The 20813-nt window shown below is 44.9% G+C and overlaps 1 protein-coding gene across 1 annotated transcript; it reads right to left on the bottom strand.

The window, feature by feature from the left end:
* Positions 1–7180: 7180 nt before the first annotated feature.
* On the bottom strand, positions 7181–20316 carry Bst1 (bone marrow stromal cell antigen 1). Its single transcript, XM_059275806.1, has 9 exons — positions 20138–20316; positions 18606–18732; positions 17447–17582; positions 16829–16911; positions 13402–13478; positions 12372–12464; positions 11402–11488; positions 9292–9351; positions 7181–7492 (listed from the first exon to the last, which is right to left on the bottom strand). The coding sequence occupies exons 1-9, from the start codon at positions 20314–20316 to the stop codon at positions 7387–7389; spliced, it is 948 nt and encodes a 315-aa protein (XP_059131789.1). The 3' UTR covers positions 7181–7386.
* Positions 20317–20813: the final 497 nt, after the last annotated feature.

Here is a 20813-nt window from a genome sequence, read left to right as displayed (position 1 = left end):
CAAAATCATGCAGGTTAAGTTGGAAGAAGCCAAAGTAAGCCACCCTGCTTTGGTATGGGGAAGTCACACACACCTGGATCAGCTTTTCAACATACATTTCCCCCAAATAAATGAGCAATTCTCCTGGAGAATTTGGGTAATTTTAGCAGCTGCCACATGACAAAATTTCTCAAGGACAGAGTCATATAATCATGAATAAATGTCCATTAGAAAAATGATGCATTTTGAATCTTTGAGGGAAAAAACCAAACAAACTACAAAATACCAAGAATTTAGCAATACCTATTTCTTACTACTAGGATAGCATCTCATTTGTTTTACCAAGAAAACAGCTTCAAGTCACTGAGATTGTGTTGGAATTAGCACAGTTCAGACTCTACAACCTGCCTTGCTGGTTATTAATGTGGCTCTCCAGAGTCCTCACCAGGTCTTGAAAAGCAGTTTCCCAGTCTCAACAATTGTTCCTCACTGGCCGTCTTTCAGTCTGCCCCTTCCTTGGTGCCAAAAGTCCCCTGAGAAGGAAAAGTCTGAGATCTAGCTTTCAAAGCAAGCCTATTTACCGAGTTCCAGCAACTGCAAAGTCTTCAACCAAGACTCATTCTCCTGGGCTCTGCTTTCTGCCTTGAAGAATTTTGAATAGCCTCCATCAGTGGGAAAACAAGCCCAGGGGCCAGTTCAGCTTGCCTTGGAGTGAAACGTGACTACTTTCCAAAGTGATGCTTGGTCCATTCACATCCATTCCACACACCCTCTGCAAATCTTGACATTAATGGGAATTGAGAAAGGGGCCACTTTAGCACAGGCACGATCCTACACTTCACTGGGGAAATATTCATCGTTTTATTTGTTTGCTACGGCAGCTACAACAATATATGGCGTTGAGGGAAGACTGCATTTGTTAGTGAAGTGTCACTAGGACAGAATGCTGTAGGCAATCAGCTTACATCGGAGAAAAGGTTTCAGGGATTTCCATCCACGGTTTGTCTGGACCATCTCTTCGGAACCAGTGATGAACACTCTGATGAAAGCACAAGGTAGAAGAGACTTCTTATCTCATGGTAGCCAGGAAGCAAAAAGAGAAAAGAGGTCAAGATCTCAGAATATCCCCTCAAGGACACAGCCCATCTCTCTCCACTAGGCTATACTCCTTGAAGGCTCCACCACCTCTCAGTGGTGCCAATAGACTGAGGACCAAGCCTGCAGTACATGGGTCAGACGATGGTAGGAAGGCATGCAATTGAGTACCCTTCTACCAGAACCTCTGAGGGCTTCCCTGAGAACTGAAGGCATTTTCACATTCTCAGCAGCTTCACCATCACAGCCCCACAGTTTCCTCAATTAGGTCCTTGGAGTCTCTTGCTATCAAGTCTGTTGTGTTTGAGGGAAGACTGTCAAGTGTAGGGAGACCAGGAAGGGAACCTGGTGGCCACAGCAGGAACAAAACAAGAACTCAGTTCTAGCAGGTGTCCACTGGTCACCTTCTTATGCTCTGGGGACTTCCAGAAGCATTTCTCCTTGGGTGGAATGCTTGTCACACATTCACTCATTCAGCATCTCTGCAGCATACATCCACTGTGTGTCAGGGTGTTGCTGATGCTGAGACACGTCCATTAACAAAGATGGTTCCCTCCTACTGAGGCTTGCTGCCCTCTGCCTTGGGAGGGAAAGCAGAGGCCATGGGAGGTGTCCTTGATCAAGCAAGTAATAGGCTCTTTGAGATGCTGTTATGTTGCTCTGTAAAATAGCATCATAATTGCAAAATGTTCACAGGGTTAAGAAAGAAGTTAAGTGGACCATATGTGAAGACGCTTCACCCATACACACTCCAAGTAGCAGCTCACTTGTGTGCTGTTCTGGCAGGTGGTGTCTAGACAACTATAAAGCAATTAGATCTGTAGCAATAAAACCAACCACCAACACTTGCACAGTACTGAAGACGTGCCTCATACTTTTCTGGGTCGACTATACACATTGTCTGGTCATGAGTTCTTACAATCCTTACTTAAAACAAGAGGGACAAAATTACCTGATGTAAGATGGGGAGGAAGGGGTTAAACAGTAGGAGGTAACCAAGGAGACTGCAGCTTTGTGTCTCCTGACACTCCAATGCTCTTTTGTGGTTAAACAACCTTGAAGCTGAACTAGGTTAGTATCAGAGGCTGATGCCCAAGCACTTCCCAGTTGCAACACAGAAAATCTGCATTCTCAGAGAGCCTCTGGCTTCCTTATAATAACATTTACATTGTGGTTTTGAGCCCCTCCCTTGAGGGCTTTTCCAAAGGATCATGGGAAGAATTTCTCCAGTAGCCATATCCAGTCTATCCCTTACTTGAGAGTTGGTAGGGAAGGGAGGAGGGCCACCTTACCCTATAAATACACCACTCACCTCATAAATAATTCTAAGACTTCCTAAAAATCCACAGTGCCCAGCCCAATGTTATACCCTTCAGACCCTGCCTCCCACTCTCTGAGTGTTAGCTCTGTTTTGTCTTAGCTGAATTGCTGGGCTGACTTCATTGTTGTGAGGACTGAGGTGAAGCCCTTGCCTGCTAACAGAGGGACAGCAAGCTGTGTCAAGAATGGGGAACTGAAAGAAGGCATGTGGGGGTGAATGCCCTCCCAGGCACACAGCTAGAAAGGTGGTTTAAGAGCATAGGAGGATGATCTTGAACACTAGACTTAAGAGTATTCTAACACAAATTTTAAAAGGTCTTACTAATAAAAAAAAAAAAAAACAGAGCCAAATATTGGGGTGAAAACTGAAGAGGTCAGAGAAATAGGACAAGCCTCAGCCAATCTCACCTCACCAACTCCTTAGCCTCCAGAGAGCAAGTGTTCCTGTTTCTTCAGACTGAAAGCCTCTGAATCCTCACCCAGTAGGGTCTTAGCTGAATTGCTTAAAAGCTCTAGTTCCTGGTCCTCAGCCTCAAGAGAGCAAGTTCCTGTTTCTTCATGCTTTATATACCTTTCTGCTTCCTGCCATCACTTCCTAGGATTAAAAGCATGTGTGTTTCCCAAGCAAAGACATGAGATCTCACATTCTGGGATTAAAGGTGTGTGCCACCACTGCCTGTCTCTGTTTCCAGTGTGGAAACTCACAGAGATCCAGATGGATCTCTGCTTTCCAAGTGATAGGATTAAAGACATGTGTGTCACCACTGTCTGGCCTCTATGTTTAATCTAGTGGCTGTTCTGTTCTCTGACCCCCAGATAAGTTTATTAGGGTGTATAATATATCAACTACAGAGGATGAACTTTTGGCCAGCTGGTGGTGGCATCCCAGCACTCAGGAGGCAGATCTCTGTGAGTTCGAGGCCATCCTGGTCTACAAAGAGAGTTCTAGGACAGCCAGGGCTGTTAATACAGAGAAAGCCTGTCTTGAAAACAAACAAACAAACAAACAACAACAACAAGAACCCCTAAAACCAAGATCAAAGCAAAAAGTATGGACTTCTGGCTGGCGTGTAGCTCAGTGGTAGAGTTGTAGGTTATCTAAGGGCCAGAAACTGAGTCTGTGCTAGGCTGTCATCATGATGTCAGTGCTACAGACATTTAAAAATGTAAGCACATATGAACACACACAGGGAGAACTGACACATTGCATAGGTTAACAGATAATATTTGTTTGTTGTCTTTTTCCCAATTTTTCTATATTGGAATTTTTTTCAAGTGGGCAGTGATCTTCATGTTCAGAAAACGAGAAACACTACTTTTAGTTTTAGAAAAAGAAAAGTCTTTTCTTTTCCACAGAATCCCAAAGGGCAGCTTCTAATTAAGTCGCAGGTTAGTGTGCTGAGGGTGACTGTGGAAGGCCCTTGTAACCCAGGCAACCCGAAGGATGGAACACTGTGCTCTCCAAGCCAGCCTAAGACACCCCTTGGATGCTGCATCCCTGAGATCAGCCTGAGGAGCTGGTTGGTCCCAAGGTAAATTGAGCCCTTTCCTCCTCTTTTGTCTGAGGCTTTAGGTGATACTGAGCTGGGCATGGCTTTCTTAAGAAGCATTTTACAATAAGCAGTGGTGACTGTATGCATCACATGAACTTTCTACCATGAGGTTTTTGTTCCTCTACACTGCCTCACTTCTCACAATCTGTTTTCTTCACCCTCCTGAATTTGACCATGTCCTCCACTTCTATCTGGGCTGTGACTCATCAGTCGCAGAGTGCCCTAGAATAAAAGGGGGGATCCATGGGCCTCCCAGGTGCCTGGGTGTGTGTGTTGAGTATAAAAGCTGGAAGGCATGCTGCATATAACTCAACAAATGCTGACTATAGTCATGATGATAGTGATGAGGATGAAGGTGGCTGTAGAGGTACCCATCTTTTGAATACTACAACACAACTAAGGGAGCTACTTCATAAAGAAACAAAGTTTATTTGGGCTCAAAGCATTAGGAGTATCAGGTCCTAGCATCGTGATACAAATTCTACTGAGAGTCTCCTAGTTTGCATCCTATCATGGAGGGAACATGTGTGCATCTATATATCTATGTGCTCTCTTAGTTACTTTTCAATTGCTGTGACAAAATACCACGACCAAGGTAACTTATAGAAGAAACAGTTTTGAGGGAGCTTACAGTTTCAGAAGGTGAGTCTATGATCATCACGGTAGGGAGCTCAGCAGCAGGCAGGCAGGCATGGCCCTGGAGCAGTAGCTGAGAACTTACAGCCTTACACAAGCAGGAGGCAGAGAGAGCTAATTGGGAATGGCAGTACCATGGGCTTTTAAAACCTCAAAGCCCACCCCCAGTGACACACCTCCTCCCAAAAGTCCACACCTCCTAATCCTTCCCAAACAGTTCCAACAACTGATGACTGAGTATTCAAACAAATGAACCTATGGAGGTCATTCTCATCAGAGCACCACATGGTCTTTCTCTTTTCCCTTAGAGAGCCACCCACGTTTAGTCATCAATGACCTAATCTACTTCCCAAAGACCGTAACTCTGAACACAATAGTTGGATTAATTTCTCTTTATTTAATTTACTAACATAAAACTTCGAATATTAAATTCCTGCATGAGTCCCCAGAGAAAACCACAGGGGTAGCAGTGATCAAGCAGCCTGTTGTCTCCTGACATTGGAGGAAAAACCCCTGATTGAGCCTTATGGAGCAAATTTGTGTGTGGATTCCAAAGGGACAGAGTTAGGTAGAGAATGAAGAGAGTCAGGAGTCAGAGAAGGAAGGCTGAGGAAGCTAGAAAGTGATTATATAATTTACACACATAGGGTGGGCAGTAGTGGCACACGCCTTTAATCCCAGCACTCGGGAGGCAGAGGCAGGCAGATCTCTGTGAGTTCGAGGCCAGCCTGGTCTACAGAGCGAGATCCAGGAAAGGCACAAAGCTACACAGAGAAACCCTGTCTCAAAAAACCAAAAGAAAAAAAAAACAGAAAAAAAATTTACACACATACATACACACACACACCACACACACACACACACACACACACACACACACGCACGCACACACACACATACTGAGGAAGGGAGGGAGGAAAAGAGATGGGGAGGGAGGAAGTTAGAGAGATTGGGGAAGAAGGGAGATAGAGAGATGAGGAGAGGGAGGGAAGGGGGAGAGAAAGAGGGAGGGGGAAGGGGGAGAGACAGCCTAGGGAGGGTCTGAGCTGACCCTCCATAGTCCACAGTCATGAGGCTGAATTGTGACTCTCTGCTGAATGCAGTGATGTTAAAGTACGTGGAGTCCCAGGTTTACAGAGAATGTTTGCTCAAGAGGCCACAAGAATTAAACATTAGCCCTGTATGTGGGTCTCACCCAGATCAAGTGACCTCAGCCAGAAAAGACTTCAGGCATTCAGCGCTGCAGGGTGGGGCATGGAACCTCAGAACTGACTGCCTGGGCAGTTCTCTGGGTCTGCAGGGATTACTAGGTCTTCCAAGACAGTCTGGGGAACTCCTGATGCTCCACATGCTACCTTACCTCCACACATCACCCACCCCACCCACTTACCCCACCCCCATATCAGTATCAGGGAACTCTCAGGTCTGCTTGCTACAGGTAGAGAACAGAAGTATCTGCAACAATATTTTTTTAGGTTGTTTTTTTTTTGTCTTCTGGAAATATTATTTGTTTAGACAAAATTTCTTATTATAAAAGTAATATATTATAAAAAATTTGAAAAGATATTAAGAAGCCAAAGGTCAAAAATAGAATCACTGTGAGGTTACTATCCAGAGATAACTGCACTGCCCTTTGGATTATTTTCTTTTATTCATTTACAGTGTATGCATGTTGTACAAACACATATCCATGACAGGATTTATTATATTCCTATTATATTTCATAACATTTGCATCATACTATGAGTAGTTTTATATCCCACCTCTCACACTCATTAACATTTTCTTATGTGACTAAATGTTCTCTGGAGACAGAGATTTTAAACTTACATCCAGTGAGATCTGCCCCTTCTGATACACAGCTTTAAGATCTTTGAGAAGTCCAGGCTCACATAAGACTGTCCTTGGACCTTGGTCCTTCTCACTGCTCCTTTAATTTATCCTCACCCCCTTCTTCATACACCCGTCCCAGCCACCCTGGAATTACTGCATTCCTCTTCTTCCCCATAGCTTTGTCTTTTTCAGAACTCTATATCTTTACCTTTCAGTGTGCAGCTTTTTGGTCTGGCTTCTTTCGCTTAGCACAATGCCATGTGTATGATTACATACATGGATACTAGTTACTTTGGATCATTGAGCAATATTCCCCAATGCAGATGCACCACAGATTATTTAACTGTTTATCAGTCAGGTGATGTACATAACTTTTACTTGCTAAATAAATATTCCATCCTATGGATATACAAAACCTCATGCAGCTGGTCTCAACAGCTCTGTGTGTGTGTGTGTGTGTGTGTGTGTGTGTGTGTGTGTGTGTGTGTGTGTATTTGACATTTTAGGTTGTTCCCTTGTCATAAGTAGTCATTAAAAAGACATCGTTATATATACATCTTTGCATTATATATATATACTGTACAGGTATCTGAAGCTCTTAACAAGCATGTATTGTGTCTTTTGGAACAGGAACATACAGAAAATAGAAAATACAGATACTTCCAAAAATATATTTAATTATATGAGATTCTATAACACTCCAGGTCACAGTATTTTGTGTTATTATCAAAATAAAAGATAATAACTTTAATTCTGTGGTAGCAAATTCTGCCTGGTAAGCAAGACTGGCTAAATGTCTTATTTCTTGAATCATAAGCATAAGTATAATAGGATTACTGTCTGGTTACATTGTTTTCCTAGAAGAAAGTATCTTTAGACACGGGGCTCCCTTGGTCTACACAGAACAGGGTGGACTGGTCAAGGCTGATGCAAGGCTGGCTTCTGTTAGACCCGCACGGCGATTTTCAAATTACATTTGAGAAGTTGAAGCCAAAGCCACTAAGAGAGAAATGACAAGGCTGGCATCCCCTGTCGTATAAAAAGATGTTCTCTCCCTCCGCAGAGATGCTGAGGCTCTGGAAAGAAAAAGGGAAACAGAGATAATGTCAGTGTGTGACATCTGCTTTCAAAATCATGCATGCACACTACAGAAGTGTTTAGATAGAGCAGAAAGTTCATAAGGCCGAAAGTAAAAATTATTCATTTCCCTACTCCCAGAGAATTACAGCTAATAGTTCCAGTTGTCCTTTCAAGAAAGCACAGGCGCGCGCGCGCGCGCGCGCGCGCGCACGCACACACACACACACACACACGCACACACACACACTTACACACACGAACACACCTCTTTGTGTAAATACACACAATGCAATTTGCCTCCTTTGCCTGACCCCACCCCTTGGACATAGTTCATCCTGGTTCACACAGAGTCAATTATTTTTCCTTGTGTATGAGTTCTTATTGTACAAATGTTTCAGAGTGTTAGCCAAGTTCCTTACTGGTGAATAGTGTATCATCAGAGTTTAACTGATTGAGAAAAACTTGTTCTGACTTTAAACTATCCAGCAGAGACCTGGCCAAATCCCATTTAAACTAAAGAAGGTCTGATCTTGGGAGTTCTTGAAACAGAAATTACTGAATTATTTTCAAACAATTAAATCATGAACTTTTAAAGTTATAAAACTATCTTATCTTGGTTCAGAAACAATACTACTGCTCTGGTCTAGTGGCCAGGTTCTTACCCACAGACAACTTCCTTAGGAGGCTGAGTCCCTTTTTCTTATTAGCCAATGGCTCGCCCTGCTGGACATTTATACAGCTGCATTTCTGATTCAGTCCATGTCCATCCCCACTTTTTTTGCCTTAAAATAATTAACTAGCTAATATCTGGATACATTTAATTTATTTTCAACAAAATGAAATAACACAGAGAAAAATGCAAGACATTATGAGGATCTCCCCTCATCTTCTTGCAATTCTTACTTTTTTATCTAGAAGTTATGATTTGGAGTTCATCTTCTCAGACCCATTTCTGCCATCTGCCCCATTAACATCCACAAATTAAACACACAGCTTTGTTTCTCTTTGCACTATATTTCTGAGTCTATATTAGAGGTGTTGGTTTGGCATATTTTGGAGTTAAAGATAGTCACCAATGTGGGAGCTAGGAATCAAACCCAGGTCCTCTGGAACAACAGCCAGTACTCTTAACCACTGAGCCATCTCTCTAGCCCTAAAATTTATTTTCTTAAAAATGTATAGAAACATCTCCAAGACATACTGTTAAATGAAAAAAGCAAATCCCAGAATCGTATCTATAGTATCATTTACTATAACTAATACAAGATATCTATGTCTGTGTTGTGTGTGTGTGCGTGCACGCATGTACATGTCCATGCAGATGTATAGATGCACACATGTGCCATGACAGGAATGCCATAATCTACAAGGACACACAAGAATATAGAAACAGTGGTCTACCTACTTTGAGTAAGGAAACTGACTAGCATAGGAGTAAAGAAAAACAGGGTTCACTTCTGTGACCTTTTTATAATTGCAAATTTTGTTTCAAGCACGTATATTAACTTAAAGACAAACTAGGATTAAGAAGAAAAAGTTCCAAGGTCCCCTTGCAGCTCCACTTCTGGAACGTCTGCTGAAGTGGTGCTAGGTCCAGCATGGTGTTGGGTAGCCTGGAGAGAGCTGGCACAGCTTGCAGATATCTGTGGAACTTGTACTGGCCTAGCTCAGAGACTTAGAGGTGGAGGAGGCTGCAGTACAGAAACAACCTACTGTGCAGTGGACAATTTAGGAGATGCATGGAGAATCACACTGCAGTTCACCTGGGTGCTGCTGATTCCAGCCAATTACTTACGAGTTCATGACACAGTCCGGGTGAGTGGTGTGGTCCACACACATTAAGAACTTCACCGGTCTACAGGAGGAAAACAGTCTTTAAGAGATTACCCAGAAAACTTGCACCCCTTAAACATTTATGACGCGCCTGAAAAGTGCTGGAAACACAGCATGCATCTCGGAAGATCCCATAAGCCACTCCTTTCTAAACACTATGGTAGGCTGGGAGTGGGGGTACACCTTTAATCCCAGCACTGGGGAGGGAGGCAGAGGCAGGCAGGTCTCTGTGAGTTTGAGGCCAGCCTGGTCTATGTAGGGAGTTCCAGGAAAGCCAGGGCTGCACAGTGAGACCCTGTCTCAATACCTTCCACACAAGAGCTAGCACTTATCAAGCACTTATGTAGCAGCAATGTTGATTGTGTGTTTTATTCAGATCTCGTCATTTAACCTGACAACCATCAATGGAGTTGGTCCTATTTTCAACTGCAATCTGCTGCAGCTAAAGCTGACCACAACGGTTTTCCCATGCCCTCACAACATGGGAAACATGATGAGTTAGAGAGCTAACCTTGAACCTTTAGGCTCATCCAGACCCGTTCTGCCTGCACATCCTACTTTATTAGGAACACCTTTTGGATGTGTACTTTGGACGGAAGGTTGGACTTAAAATACGAGTGGTGATGGCCATGCTCTGGCTTCAGCAAAGAATGTTCCACTGTCTAGTACAATCGAGGCAGAAAATACGAAGTTCCAGGGCAACCAGGAGGGAAGGAAAACGGCAACAGAAACAGGATCAGGTGACTGTGGCACACGGGATATAAATGACAAGGCTACAACAACACCTCTATGATCATACAACTGGAAAGAATTGAGAGACATGGGGGAGGTACACCATCACTCGGTGCATGCTCTGTGGTCCCTGCTTAGACTCACCTGTGCTGCGGTGAAGTCTACTGTACATACATACATTTTATTAGTAGTGGTTTGGGGGGTATTGCCTCACTACGTTGCCTAGGCTGGTCTTGAACTCCTGGGCTCTAGTCATCGTCCCACCTTGGCCTCATGAGTGCCTGGGACAACAGATGCCATCTGTCCATACATATTTACAAAAAATAAATGTAGCTGTTATTGTCTTTTACCAAAGACAGGCTTTGGATTTCACCAAATACAATCTAACATGGTTTTAGCAGAAACCAACCAGGAGGAGAAAGTCTATGGAGAGATAACACTCCGCCAGTATCACCAAGGACCCTGATGTGACCTCTAGCTGACACAAGACTAAAGGTGATGTCACTGAATTTTGAGGGTTGGGAGACCCTTCCCTACATTTGTGTTGGCCCTTGTTTGCCTAGGCTTTGCAGTTTTCTATGCTACACACGAGCCATAGAGAAGCCTTAACACAGAACAGCAGCCAGTGGGAGCTGAGTGAGGCTTGGAGTCCAAGAACCAGCAGCAAAGTGAACTGGGGATCCCGGGAGAGGGGGGGGACCCAGGCTGGGACCCAGGACAGCTGTGATGGGGAGGAGGCTTCTGGGTCTGGCCTGACTGATACAGCACGGCCTGGTGACTGAAGAAAGAGACTTTCTAGAGAGTTCTTGGGCCAGAGAAAAGTGGTGGTAACTCTGAAATCTGTAACCACAACTGTCCCTATCATTGAACTGTAATACAGTAAGAATTGTCTATTTAGATGTATTTCTAATACCAATGTTTTGACTCAGGCAGGGACATTAGTAGAGGTGCTTGGGGATACATGCTTCAAGGCTACACAAAGTTGGGCTCAAAAATCAACTTTGACCTTGAGTATTGACCTTGGGCCAGTTATTTAACCCATGTGACTCATCTCAGTAGCTTCTGTACTGTGATCTGAAGATGTGGGAACCATAGCCCTTGGTCTCCAATCATCACACAACAACCAAGGCCGGAGGGAGAAAGTGGACATAGATATATGATAAATTTCTGCTTTTAGTATCCTCCAGCTGTCCTTGAAATGGACTCAGGAAGGTTCCCCCTGCCCACACATCCATAAGCAACTCAGAAGTCACCATCATGGCCTTTGGAGTGGACACCTGCGAAACCAACCCTTTGAATCGCTCTAACCCGTCAAAGTGGTTACACACAGCGCCACCTACGGGTAGTCATCGATACAACTGTGCTGGAACCCCAGGGCCTCCAGTCTGTCTTCCAGGATTTTCACACTGCCTTCGCCACAGGATTCCCTAAAACACAGACCGATGTATCTTTTAAAACAAACAGATTAAAGAAGGAGGAAAACGTAGTAGACTCTGTTTCAGTGTCAACCAAAGATCTTTCGGCCACTCCCGGATGTTCTCTCAAGGGGAACACGGGAAAAGTTCTGGTTCAGGAGCTGTCTGTGGCTCCTGGGAAACTACACAGTCAAGCAGAGAGAGATGAGGCCGCAGGGCTTGGCAATATTCTTCATGAAGCATCAAGGCTCTGAAGAACAGAGACCAGCTCTCCTCTGAAGCTCCTGCACGGCCTTGAAACAGGGTGTGGCCTCATCGCCAAGCTTCGGGACCAAATGGGTTTTTTAACTTTTTTATCTGGCACTATTTAAGCCACAGGGTAGAACTGTTTGCAAAACCAGGAGCCAAGCAAGTGGGGGCGTTATCTTAGGCTGCTCGGCAGTGGCGTTCATTCATGAAAAAGATGAGTTCCACCCTTGATTGTATGTAAACTCAGGTAGTTTCTGAGAAAATGTAGTTCTTCAAAGTCCTGGTCCTCACTGATTAGCCAGCACCTAGTTGCAGAAGTGGTTGCTTTATGGAGAGCACCGGGTTGATTTTGAAAACCCTGGTGAAGGTATCAAGCCTTCAAGAGAGAAGAAAAAAGAAACTGGCTTTGACCCTCACAGATGTGTAAGAAGCTCGTTTATTGAAGCTCCCATGCCACTCATAAAGATCAGCATGGTGTCTGCTGGGAGTGCACTGGCATTCCCAATCATCATCATTCTCTACCAGCCACATTAGAAGCAGAAGGCTGGCAGGTCCCTAAAACTAAGTGCAAAAGGGCCCTGGTCAGGTCATATCCAAGCAAAGCAAGACCTCAGAGCTATATACCACCTCAAGCCCCATAACTTACACTTTGGGTCCCCCGACGTCATGCATGACCCAGATCTCAATTCTTGTGATTTTATCCTTTTGTAAGTATGGGATTTCAAAATCTGCAAAAAACCTGGGAGACAGAAAGGACATTTATTTTTATTTTTTTGTTCTTCCGTGGTGTTGAATCAGTACATTCTAGGCAAACTCTCTGATGTCAAGCCCCGTCTCCAGCCTAGGAGAACGTTTCCTGTCTTAACACAGTATGATAACTGTCCATTTGGTCTGTTAGTTTGTTTAGACATTAATTTTTTTAAACGTTTCTAGGAAAGTCAGATGTGGTGGCGCACACCTTTAAACCCAGCACTCGGGAAGTAGAGGCAAGTGGGTCTCTTTGAGTCTAAGCCCAGTCTGGTCTACATAGTGAATTCCAGGACAGCCAGGGCTATTCAGACAGACCCTGTCCCACCCCACCCCACCCCCCAAACACGTTTCTAGGGCTCTTTTTACGTTTGGTGTACATGCACATGTTTGTGTGTATGAGGGAGCACATGCGTGTGTGTACATACCTACATAAGCCAGAGGACAAACTTGGGTGCAGTCCAGTCTCTCACTGGCCAGGAACTGGCCCAGGAGGCTAGGCTGGCTGAAATAGTGAGCCCCAGAGATCCACTTGTCTCTGCCGCCCCAGCACGTGGATTACAAATGTGCCACCACTCTCGGATTTTTCCCTTCAGTTCTGGGACTCAGACAGAGGTCCTCGTGTGTGCAAGGCAAGCACTCCCACTGACCTATGTCCCTCCAGCTGCTCTTCTCACCTGCTACATTTGGGTCCTTGTGACCTATGTCCCTCCAGCTGCTCTTCTCACCTGCTGCATTCGGGTACTTGCTCGTGTGTTTGTAGCTCTTAACAGTTTAACTGTATAGACACGGCTCTAATGACCACATCACTCAACTGTTTTACTTTACCTGACTTTACAAAAGCAAGCTTTAAAGTGGGACTGGGATGATTGATTCTCCAGCTTTTACTTTGGTATCATCTATGGTGCCCTTGGTATTTCAATTCTTACCCTTTCACGGGATAGGCTCCTTTGGGCTCTGAGCCATTCAGCATGACATTGATCACCCCAGAACTGTCTCTTGAATACTGCAAGAAGAAACAGTTTTTTGAGAAAATGAAGTCACATCCTATTTTTTTTTAAGCTTTAAAAGCATCTTTGTTTTGTTTTTTTTTTATTGACAATTTTCAATGGGGGAAATTTGGCATTTCACATGGCTAGTAGAGATGCAAATTGGTTTATTAGGAGAAGCAAATCACCTTTAAAGTCCCTGACTCCTAGACTCAGTAATTCCATGTTAGGTACCTTAGCCTAAGGATGTGATTTGGAATGCATGACATCATGTCAGCTAGAATAAACTAGGCTGAGCTAACATGACAAACAGCCTCAACCTTGCAGTGGCTTCTCACAAAGATTCACTCTATGCTCCCACTGAACACTCACCAGAGGCTCTTGGTGGTTTGGCAATTGGTGTTCTCACTATGAGGAAGCCTCCACACCTGTGAAGTTGTTAACTGCCAGGAAGGGAGAAGGGCCAGTGACATCACTCTCACTCACCTCTCATTGGCCCATGTCAGTCACATGTAAATAACTGCATGAAGCACTACAAACCACAGGTGCAGAAAATAAGCCAGCTGTCTTTGGTGACCAACGCAAAGTCCCACCACAAGCGCCGCACACAAGCATGTGCAACGTGGCATGGCTTGCAAGACGAAAACATGCTCACCAGCTTGGAACTGCAAGGGACTGGTGTACAGTTCCCACTACATACCAACACAACACTGAAGTCCTAATTATTAATGTGCTGCTAGTAAGAATCTGCAGAGGCTACATAATATCATAGGTAGTGCTTACATTCAAAGCAAAGTTCAAGATTAAATGAACAGAAGATGCACGTTGCCACAATATAATTGAGCGAGGCTCAGGGTGTAGCTCAGACATGCTGGCAAGCAATAGGCCTCGAGTTCAGTTTCTGGTATCATTAAATAAACAAATAAAAAGTGGGTGTGTAGGTAGTCTCATTCTCAGAGCTCTAGTTCGGAACACGTAATTTCCCTCTTAAAATGACTGTTTTAGAATAAAGCGTAGGTGGTGATGAATTATGGGTCACTGAGCCTCACAGGACAGGTTTACTCACTAATAAGATGACACCTGATGCCTGGTGCTCCCAAGCAGAGATGTGTTTTGTGCTGTTTGTCTCCAGCTGCTTCCAAAAGGCACTAACAGTAGGAGTTAAGTCTTCAAATGCTGACATCTGACAACCTCTGTGTTAAAGAGGTAGCATTGGGGCAGCAGGAACATCATTGGTGATTTCACTTGTCTTCCTGTACCTTGCCCCTCTCTATCACCAGCAGTGATGGCATTGACCATGGGAAAAAATTGAAAAGTTCGTGGGTATACACGCAATGAAGCTGCAGAAAGTTGTGGCTGAAAATTCAGTCTCTGAAGCTGGAAAGCCTGTTTTCAAATCCTGGTTCACCTGCTTATTACAATTTTAGACTCAGGAAAGTCCTTTGACCTCTTTGCAATTCATTTTCCAAGTCTGAACAAACAGCTACCTCAGAGGATTGAAGGCTGTCAAGATGAAATGTTTAAAATCATAACAACATTTAGCCTGGGGATGCAGCTCATGGTAGGACCTTCACTTGACATGTGCAAAGCCCTAAGCTTGATCCGCAGCACCACAAATAATAATACTAACAACAATATTGACTGACTACTTACAAGGTTCCAGTCCTGTCATTACTGTACTGGATTAGCTTTGCTCCTGCTTCAACCACCTAGTGTATTCTAAGGGCTTAAAAATTGGAGGTGCTGATACTAGTTTCCAGTAACAAAACCCAGATGGAGCACATACCTTAAAGTGAGGGAGATTCACAGTGGCATGTACTACAATTCTTTCTTTCTTTTTGCTTTCTTTCTTCCTTCCTTCCTTCTTTTCTTTCTTTCTTTTTCTTTCTTTCTTTCTTTCTTTCTTTTTTCTTTCTTTCTTTTTTTCTTCCTTCCTTCCTTCCTTCCTTCCTTCCTCCCTTTCTTCCTTCCTTTCTTTCTTCCTTCCTTCCTTCCTTTCTTTCTTTGTGTGTTTTGTTTGTTTGTTTGTTTTTGTTTTTTGAGACAGGGTTTCTTTGTGTAGCCTTGACTGTCCTAGAACCAGCTCTGTAGACCAGGCTGGCTTGAGCTCACAGAGATCTGCTTGCCTCTGCCTCTACCTAGCTCAAATGTAGTTTTAGTACCTGTTTACAGATCTCTCTCTCTCTCTCTCTCTCTCTCTCTCTCTCTCTCTCTCTCTCTCTCTCTCTCTTGTGATTTATTTATTTTTATTTTATGTGCCTTGATGTTTTGCCTGCATGTATGTATGAGGGTGTCAGGTTGACTAAAGCTGGAGTTACAGACAGTTGTGAACTGCCATTGTGGGTGCTGGGACTTGAACTTGGGTCCTCTGGGAAAGCCGCCAATGCTCTTAACTGCTGAGCCATCTCTCCAGCCCGTTACAGTTCTTTTACAGAGAGTGTTGATATGACACCTCTATAGAGGTGCTAAGCCCTCCGCTCTCCAATAAGAACTTTGGCAGCTCCTGGAGCCTGTATTTCAGATGAAGCCCTGGGAAAGTAGAAACAAACACTGCTCCCCCTGGAGCTGGCAGGAGTACACAGTGCTCAACATGAGGCCTTGGGATTGGAGGAGGCCCTTTGCTTAGCCACTTCACCCAGTCAGTGGACCCACTGAACACCTGGAGAGCAAAGTAGATGATGGGAGGCAGAGACACATGACTTCTGAAAGGGGAGGACTGGAAGTATCCTGTCCTTTACTTGCTTCTTGATCAGCATAATTGACAGTTAATCATCAGCACTTAGCTAAAGACTTAACCCTCCTTATTTCTAATCTTTATCCCAATGCTTAAGGCATGGAATGTAATCTATAAATGACATCATTTTATAGCTACTGACAGCATCATCAACTCTGTGGCAATATCCTCTGAGATACAGACATGCCTTAGGAACATTTCTGTGGCACCAGCTTATTGGTAGCCTACCGACTCTACTCCCGTTAATGATACTCTATGGACATTTCTGATACCCATATCCGAGTCTCCGGTGTCCCAGGCTCTTCTGTAGAGATTATTCCTATTTTACACAGCACTAGGAAGTTTCAGGGCTTTTTTTTTGAAGCACCACACATAATCACAGTGAGACAGAAATACTGATAATGCACTATCCCCATGTATATATAGCTAACATTTGCCAAATGTTTTTCTCTGCACCAGCCACTGCATTATTATTTTATCTCCTTATACCCTCACAACTTTGTGGAGCAAAGGAAATGAGGCAGAGAAATCATTTAGGTGAAGAGGAGGAGTCACAGAAATTAGGTAACAGCCTGGGGTCCAGTCCATAGATTCCACACATGCTCAACACGCACTCACCCATCCCAGGATTACCTGCATGGATGCACTTTTCCAATAGGAGTCCACAGCATTGTTTTCACAGTCTTCTGATGTGGGACAGGACTGGTAATCAAGTCCTAAGAGAAAAGTATACAAATGCCTTTCATATCGGAAACGCATTCATTTAAAGTATTTGCTAATTCCATATTTGGTGTGAGTTCTAACAATGTGTATAGTGCGTTTACCTTCTTCAAGACTCAGTTTCCCCTCTGGAAAATAAAGAGATGAAGGCAGAGTCCTGCTGGATTGGAATCATAGGCTCCAAGGTCTGATTGTGAGATTACAGGGCTTACTGGATATACGTTCCTAAGCCACTCCCTTAATCAAGCCATGCCTCAGTTTCCATGCTTGCCAAATTAGGAATAATGATAGGATCATAGAGGATAATGTGTGGATTCTAGAATTAATGTGTCTAAAAGACTTGCAACAGCCTGCAGCAAAGGTAAGTACACTCTGCCCATATTGTTATTATCCACTACTATAGATGCTACCAACTTCAGAGGATTTGGAAAGGATGAAATGAGATGAACATAGATGAAAATATCCAGCATCCAAGGTCAATTCGCAGGTAGAGGAGCTGTTACTTTGTGGTGACGTGTGCAAAAGTCTTACCAGAGGCATTTTCCTGTCGACACCAACTCAGAAAATCTCCAACCTTGCCATACAGAACGTAGCACAGGGGCGTGAGGCGACGGGTGTTCTCTGCAAAGCTGGTAACGAGTAGGTGGCTATTCTCCCAGAACAGCGACTGATGAGAAACAGCCAGGAGTTAAAATGTGAGGGAAAATGAAAGCGCATTGCGGTCGTCATCAAGACAAGTCAGCAGCCACTCCTCATGGCATGGGGATCCACTGCGAGCCTACTGCTTCCCTTCTCCTTGCTGCTACTGCACGGTTGAAGTGTGTTGCCTCTCTCCTCCCTGTCTTGCAAACACACTACGTAGACCAATGGTTCCCAACCTTCCTAATGCTGCGGCCCTTTAATACAGTTCCTCCTGTTGTGATGACCCCAACCACAAAATTGTTTTCATTGCTACTTCATAACTGTAATTTTGCTACTGTTATGAATCGTAATGTAAATATGTTTTGGAGATAGAAGTTGGTTAAAGGGGTTGCAACCCATAGCTTGAGAACCACCGACATAGACAATAATGACATATATTCCCAGCGGTATAAAAACACATGAACCACTGTCAAGAGCCTTGCATTACAAATGATTAAGGGGCCAGGGCTGCAAGCCTAGCTCTGTCCCATGCTGGATGTATGATTTTGACCAGGGCATTTCATCTTCCTGTGCCTTGGTTTGGAAAATAGGAGCAGAAGCCTTTGGCCTTGTGCTGTAGCTGTGATTGGGACGGTATGAAATCGTGTGATGCCCTTCCTAGAGTGCATGGTGACTCAAAACACCGCATTCTTTACAGTACACTTGGTGCCTTCCAGGGTAAATAGTGTCTTCATACAGCACAGGTGACAATATTCCCGGTGACTATCTCATCTGGTCCTCAATAGTCCAGTCTCTTTGTAGACTGGAAAGGCTACAAGATCTTTTTTTTTTTTTTTTTTTTGCGTCCCTAACCCTTAATAAAACACCAGGAACACAGAAGGATTCCAGTAAGTTATTTATTGAGTTCATCAACTAGCTCACTAAACTTCTGAGAGATGTATAATTTTAAATATGCATCTGCTTTTTACCAACAAAGAAGCAGAAAAAAATGCAGCATAAACTTAAAAATTACATTTTTGGTCATCATATCTGAGGTAGGTATCCTCACCTTGTCTCTCGGAATGGCGTGCCTGGAGAGGTTAATGAAGAGGTCATAGTCTGAGGGAAGCACAGAGCAGGGGTCCTTGTCTAGCACCACCTTGAAGGCTTCCCAGATGGCTGTGCAGTTTTTGTTCCTATGCAGAAGTGCCAGTCAGGACTGGGGAGATGCTTCAGAAGACAAGGCTCTTGTGGTATAAGCATGAGGACCTGGGTTCAACACCCACCCCCATCCATGTGGCTGCCTGTGCCTCAAACCCCAGCATTGCATGAAGAGGAAACAGGAGGGTGATGGGACTGGCTGGCTGCCAGGCTAGCTCTAGTTTTCGGACTAGAAGATGATAGAGCCAGAAATTATAGAGCAGGACACCCAGTGTCCCCCTCTGGCCTCTGTGTGGGCACAGGCACAGAGAGAGAGAGAGAGAGAGAGAGAGAGAGAGAGAGAGAGAGAGAGAGAGAGAGAGATATCAAGGGCCACATCTCTTGCTTTTGTCATTTAGACACCAGAGTGGGGCCCGTTGTTCAGGTCCATTAGAGGGCAGGTCTCTGCACCCGTGAGGCCAGGTCAGGAGGCAAGACTTGGGACGACAGAGTGGATGACAAGTGCTGGGAGTGGCTTCTTCTGCTGAGGCAGAATGTCCTCCAGGGACAGTTTTCTCTCCTGAGGTGCAAGCCACCTTGTTTCAAAATCACTTCCTATGCAATGGTCACTTTTTCTTCCTCTTGGTGAGTGATGACTAGCTCCTTATGTTATTCTCTCTCTCTCTCTCTCTCTCTCTCTCTCTCTCTCTCTCTCTCTCTCTCTCTCTCTCTCCTCTCTCTCTCTCTCTCCTCTCTCTCTCTCCCTCCCTCCCTCCCTCTTTCCCTCCTTCCCCCTTCTTCTCTCCTCCCTCTCTCCCTCTCTCTCTGATTGAAATGTATAACAATTAAATACAACTGGCACAAGAAAGGGACAGTATAACAACGCAAAAAGCGGGTCCAAAGGAGGAAAAAATTTCAGTAGGAAGCACAATGTGCGCAAGACAGAGGAAACCAGAGTGCTCTAGACACTCATCCTAATGCCGCCCGGCTCCCTCTCCGTCCCCTCTCTTCTTCTGTTCAGACAGACACTAAACTTGGAGTATCGTCTGGCAAAAGACACCTTGAGCAGGTCCCCTGAAGGAGGTGGGAGTTTGAAGGACGTAAGGATTTCAGCCATAAGGAGGAAAAAACTTAAGTCCTCTAGAGCAGAGGACCTGAAATTGCCAAAGGGCGCGCACTTCAGCAGTTGCTGCTAGAGACCTCTGCAGGCTGCAGGCTGGCGAGGCAGTCACTCAAACTCACCTCTAGACTGGTATTTGTGGCTCCCACCCGCACCTCTCTCACCTCTACAACCGCAGGACAACCTCATCTGCAATCGCCTCCTGGACCTGGAGATCCCCTGCACTCTGGCCCCTGGCCCTGAGAATCGCTTACCTATCCCTGCATGGAGACCCGTTAGTCCCTCTGCCTGACTTTCCAAAGTCCCCTCTCTCCCTTTTCACTTTCTGGCTTAGCGCTTACCCGGGCTGGAGGCTCAGCAGCGTGGTGTACTCCGCGCAGCGGCCCAGGAAGATGCTTTGCAAATGCGGAGTGGTGCCCTCCCCGCTCCACCGCGCTGCGGCAGCTCTCGCCCCCAGCAGCAGCGGCAGCAGCAGGGACAGCCACAGGCACAGAGACAACGCGCATCCCTGGGCGGCCATCGAGGAGACTTTGAGTCTTCCAACCAACGACCTCCTGGACTCCTCCCACTTTTTTTCTTTCTCTCCGGCCCCGGAGGCGGTTCCCCTTAGCTGAGCGCTAGCAGGAAGCTCATCCTAACCCATGGCAGGCCCCCTTCCATCCCCTTTCCTCTTCTGTTCCGACAGACACTAACCATGGGGCATCGTCTGGTAAAAGGCACCTCAAGGAGGGGCCCCCAAGGAGATAGGAGTTTGAAGGACGTGAAGGTTACATACAGAAGAGGAAAAAAAACTTTTTTGGTTCAAATTGCAACACCCTTGACAGGTGTCCTCTTTCCCAAGAGCCAAATATGGGTGAAATTTGTTTGTTTTCAGGACACACACACACACACACACACACACACACACACACACACCTAGAAATCACCCATCTTTTACCACGTAAGCACCAAGCAAGCTTAAGCTAAGTTCCCCTTCACACCTTCACACCGTCTTTAGTTTCCAGATGAATAGACTTG

This window comes from Peromyscus eremicus, chromosome 10 (genome assembly GCF_949786415.1).
Source record: "Peromyscus eremicus chromosome 10, PerEre_H2_v1, whole genome shotgun sequence".
Lineage (NCBI taxonomy): Eukaryota > Metazoa > Chordata > Mammalia > Rodentia > Cricetidae > Peromyscus > Peromyscus eremicus.
This window is presented reverse-complemented; position numbering and strand designations above follow the sequence as displayed.

Excerpts from the sequence above, each read along its gene's own strand:
- Bst1 (XM_059275806.1), bottom strand. The coding sequence starts at position 20,316 with ATGGCCGCCCAGGGATGCGCGTTGTCTCTGTGCCTGTGGCTGTCCCTG. Across the intron at positions 13,479-16,828 it reads GGAAAAGTGCATCCATGCAG|TATTCAAGAGACAGTTCTGG; the intron begins GTAATCCTGGGA and ends TTCTTCTTGCAG. Across the intron at positions 11,489-12,371 it reads GACGTCGGGGGACCCAAAGT|GGAATCCTGTGGCGAAGGCA; the intron begins GTAAGTTATGGG and ends TCTGTGTTTTAG.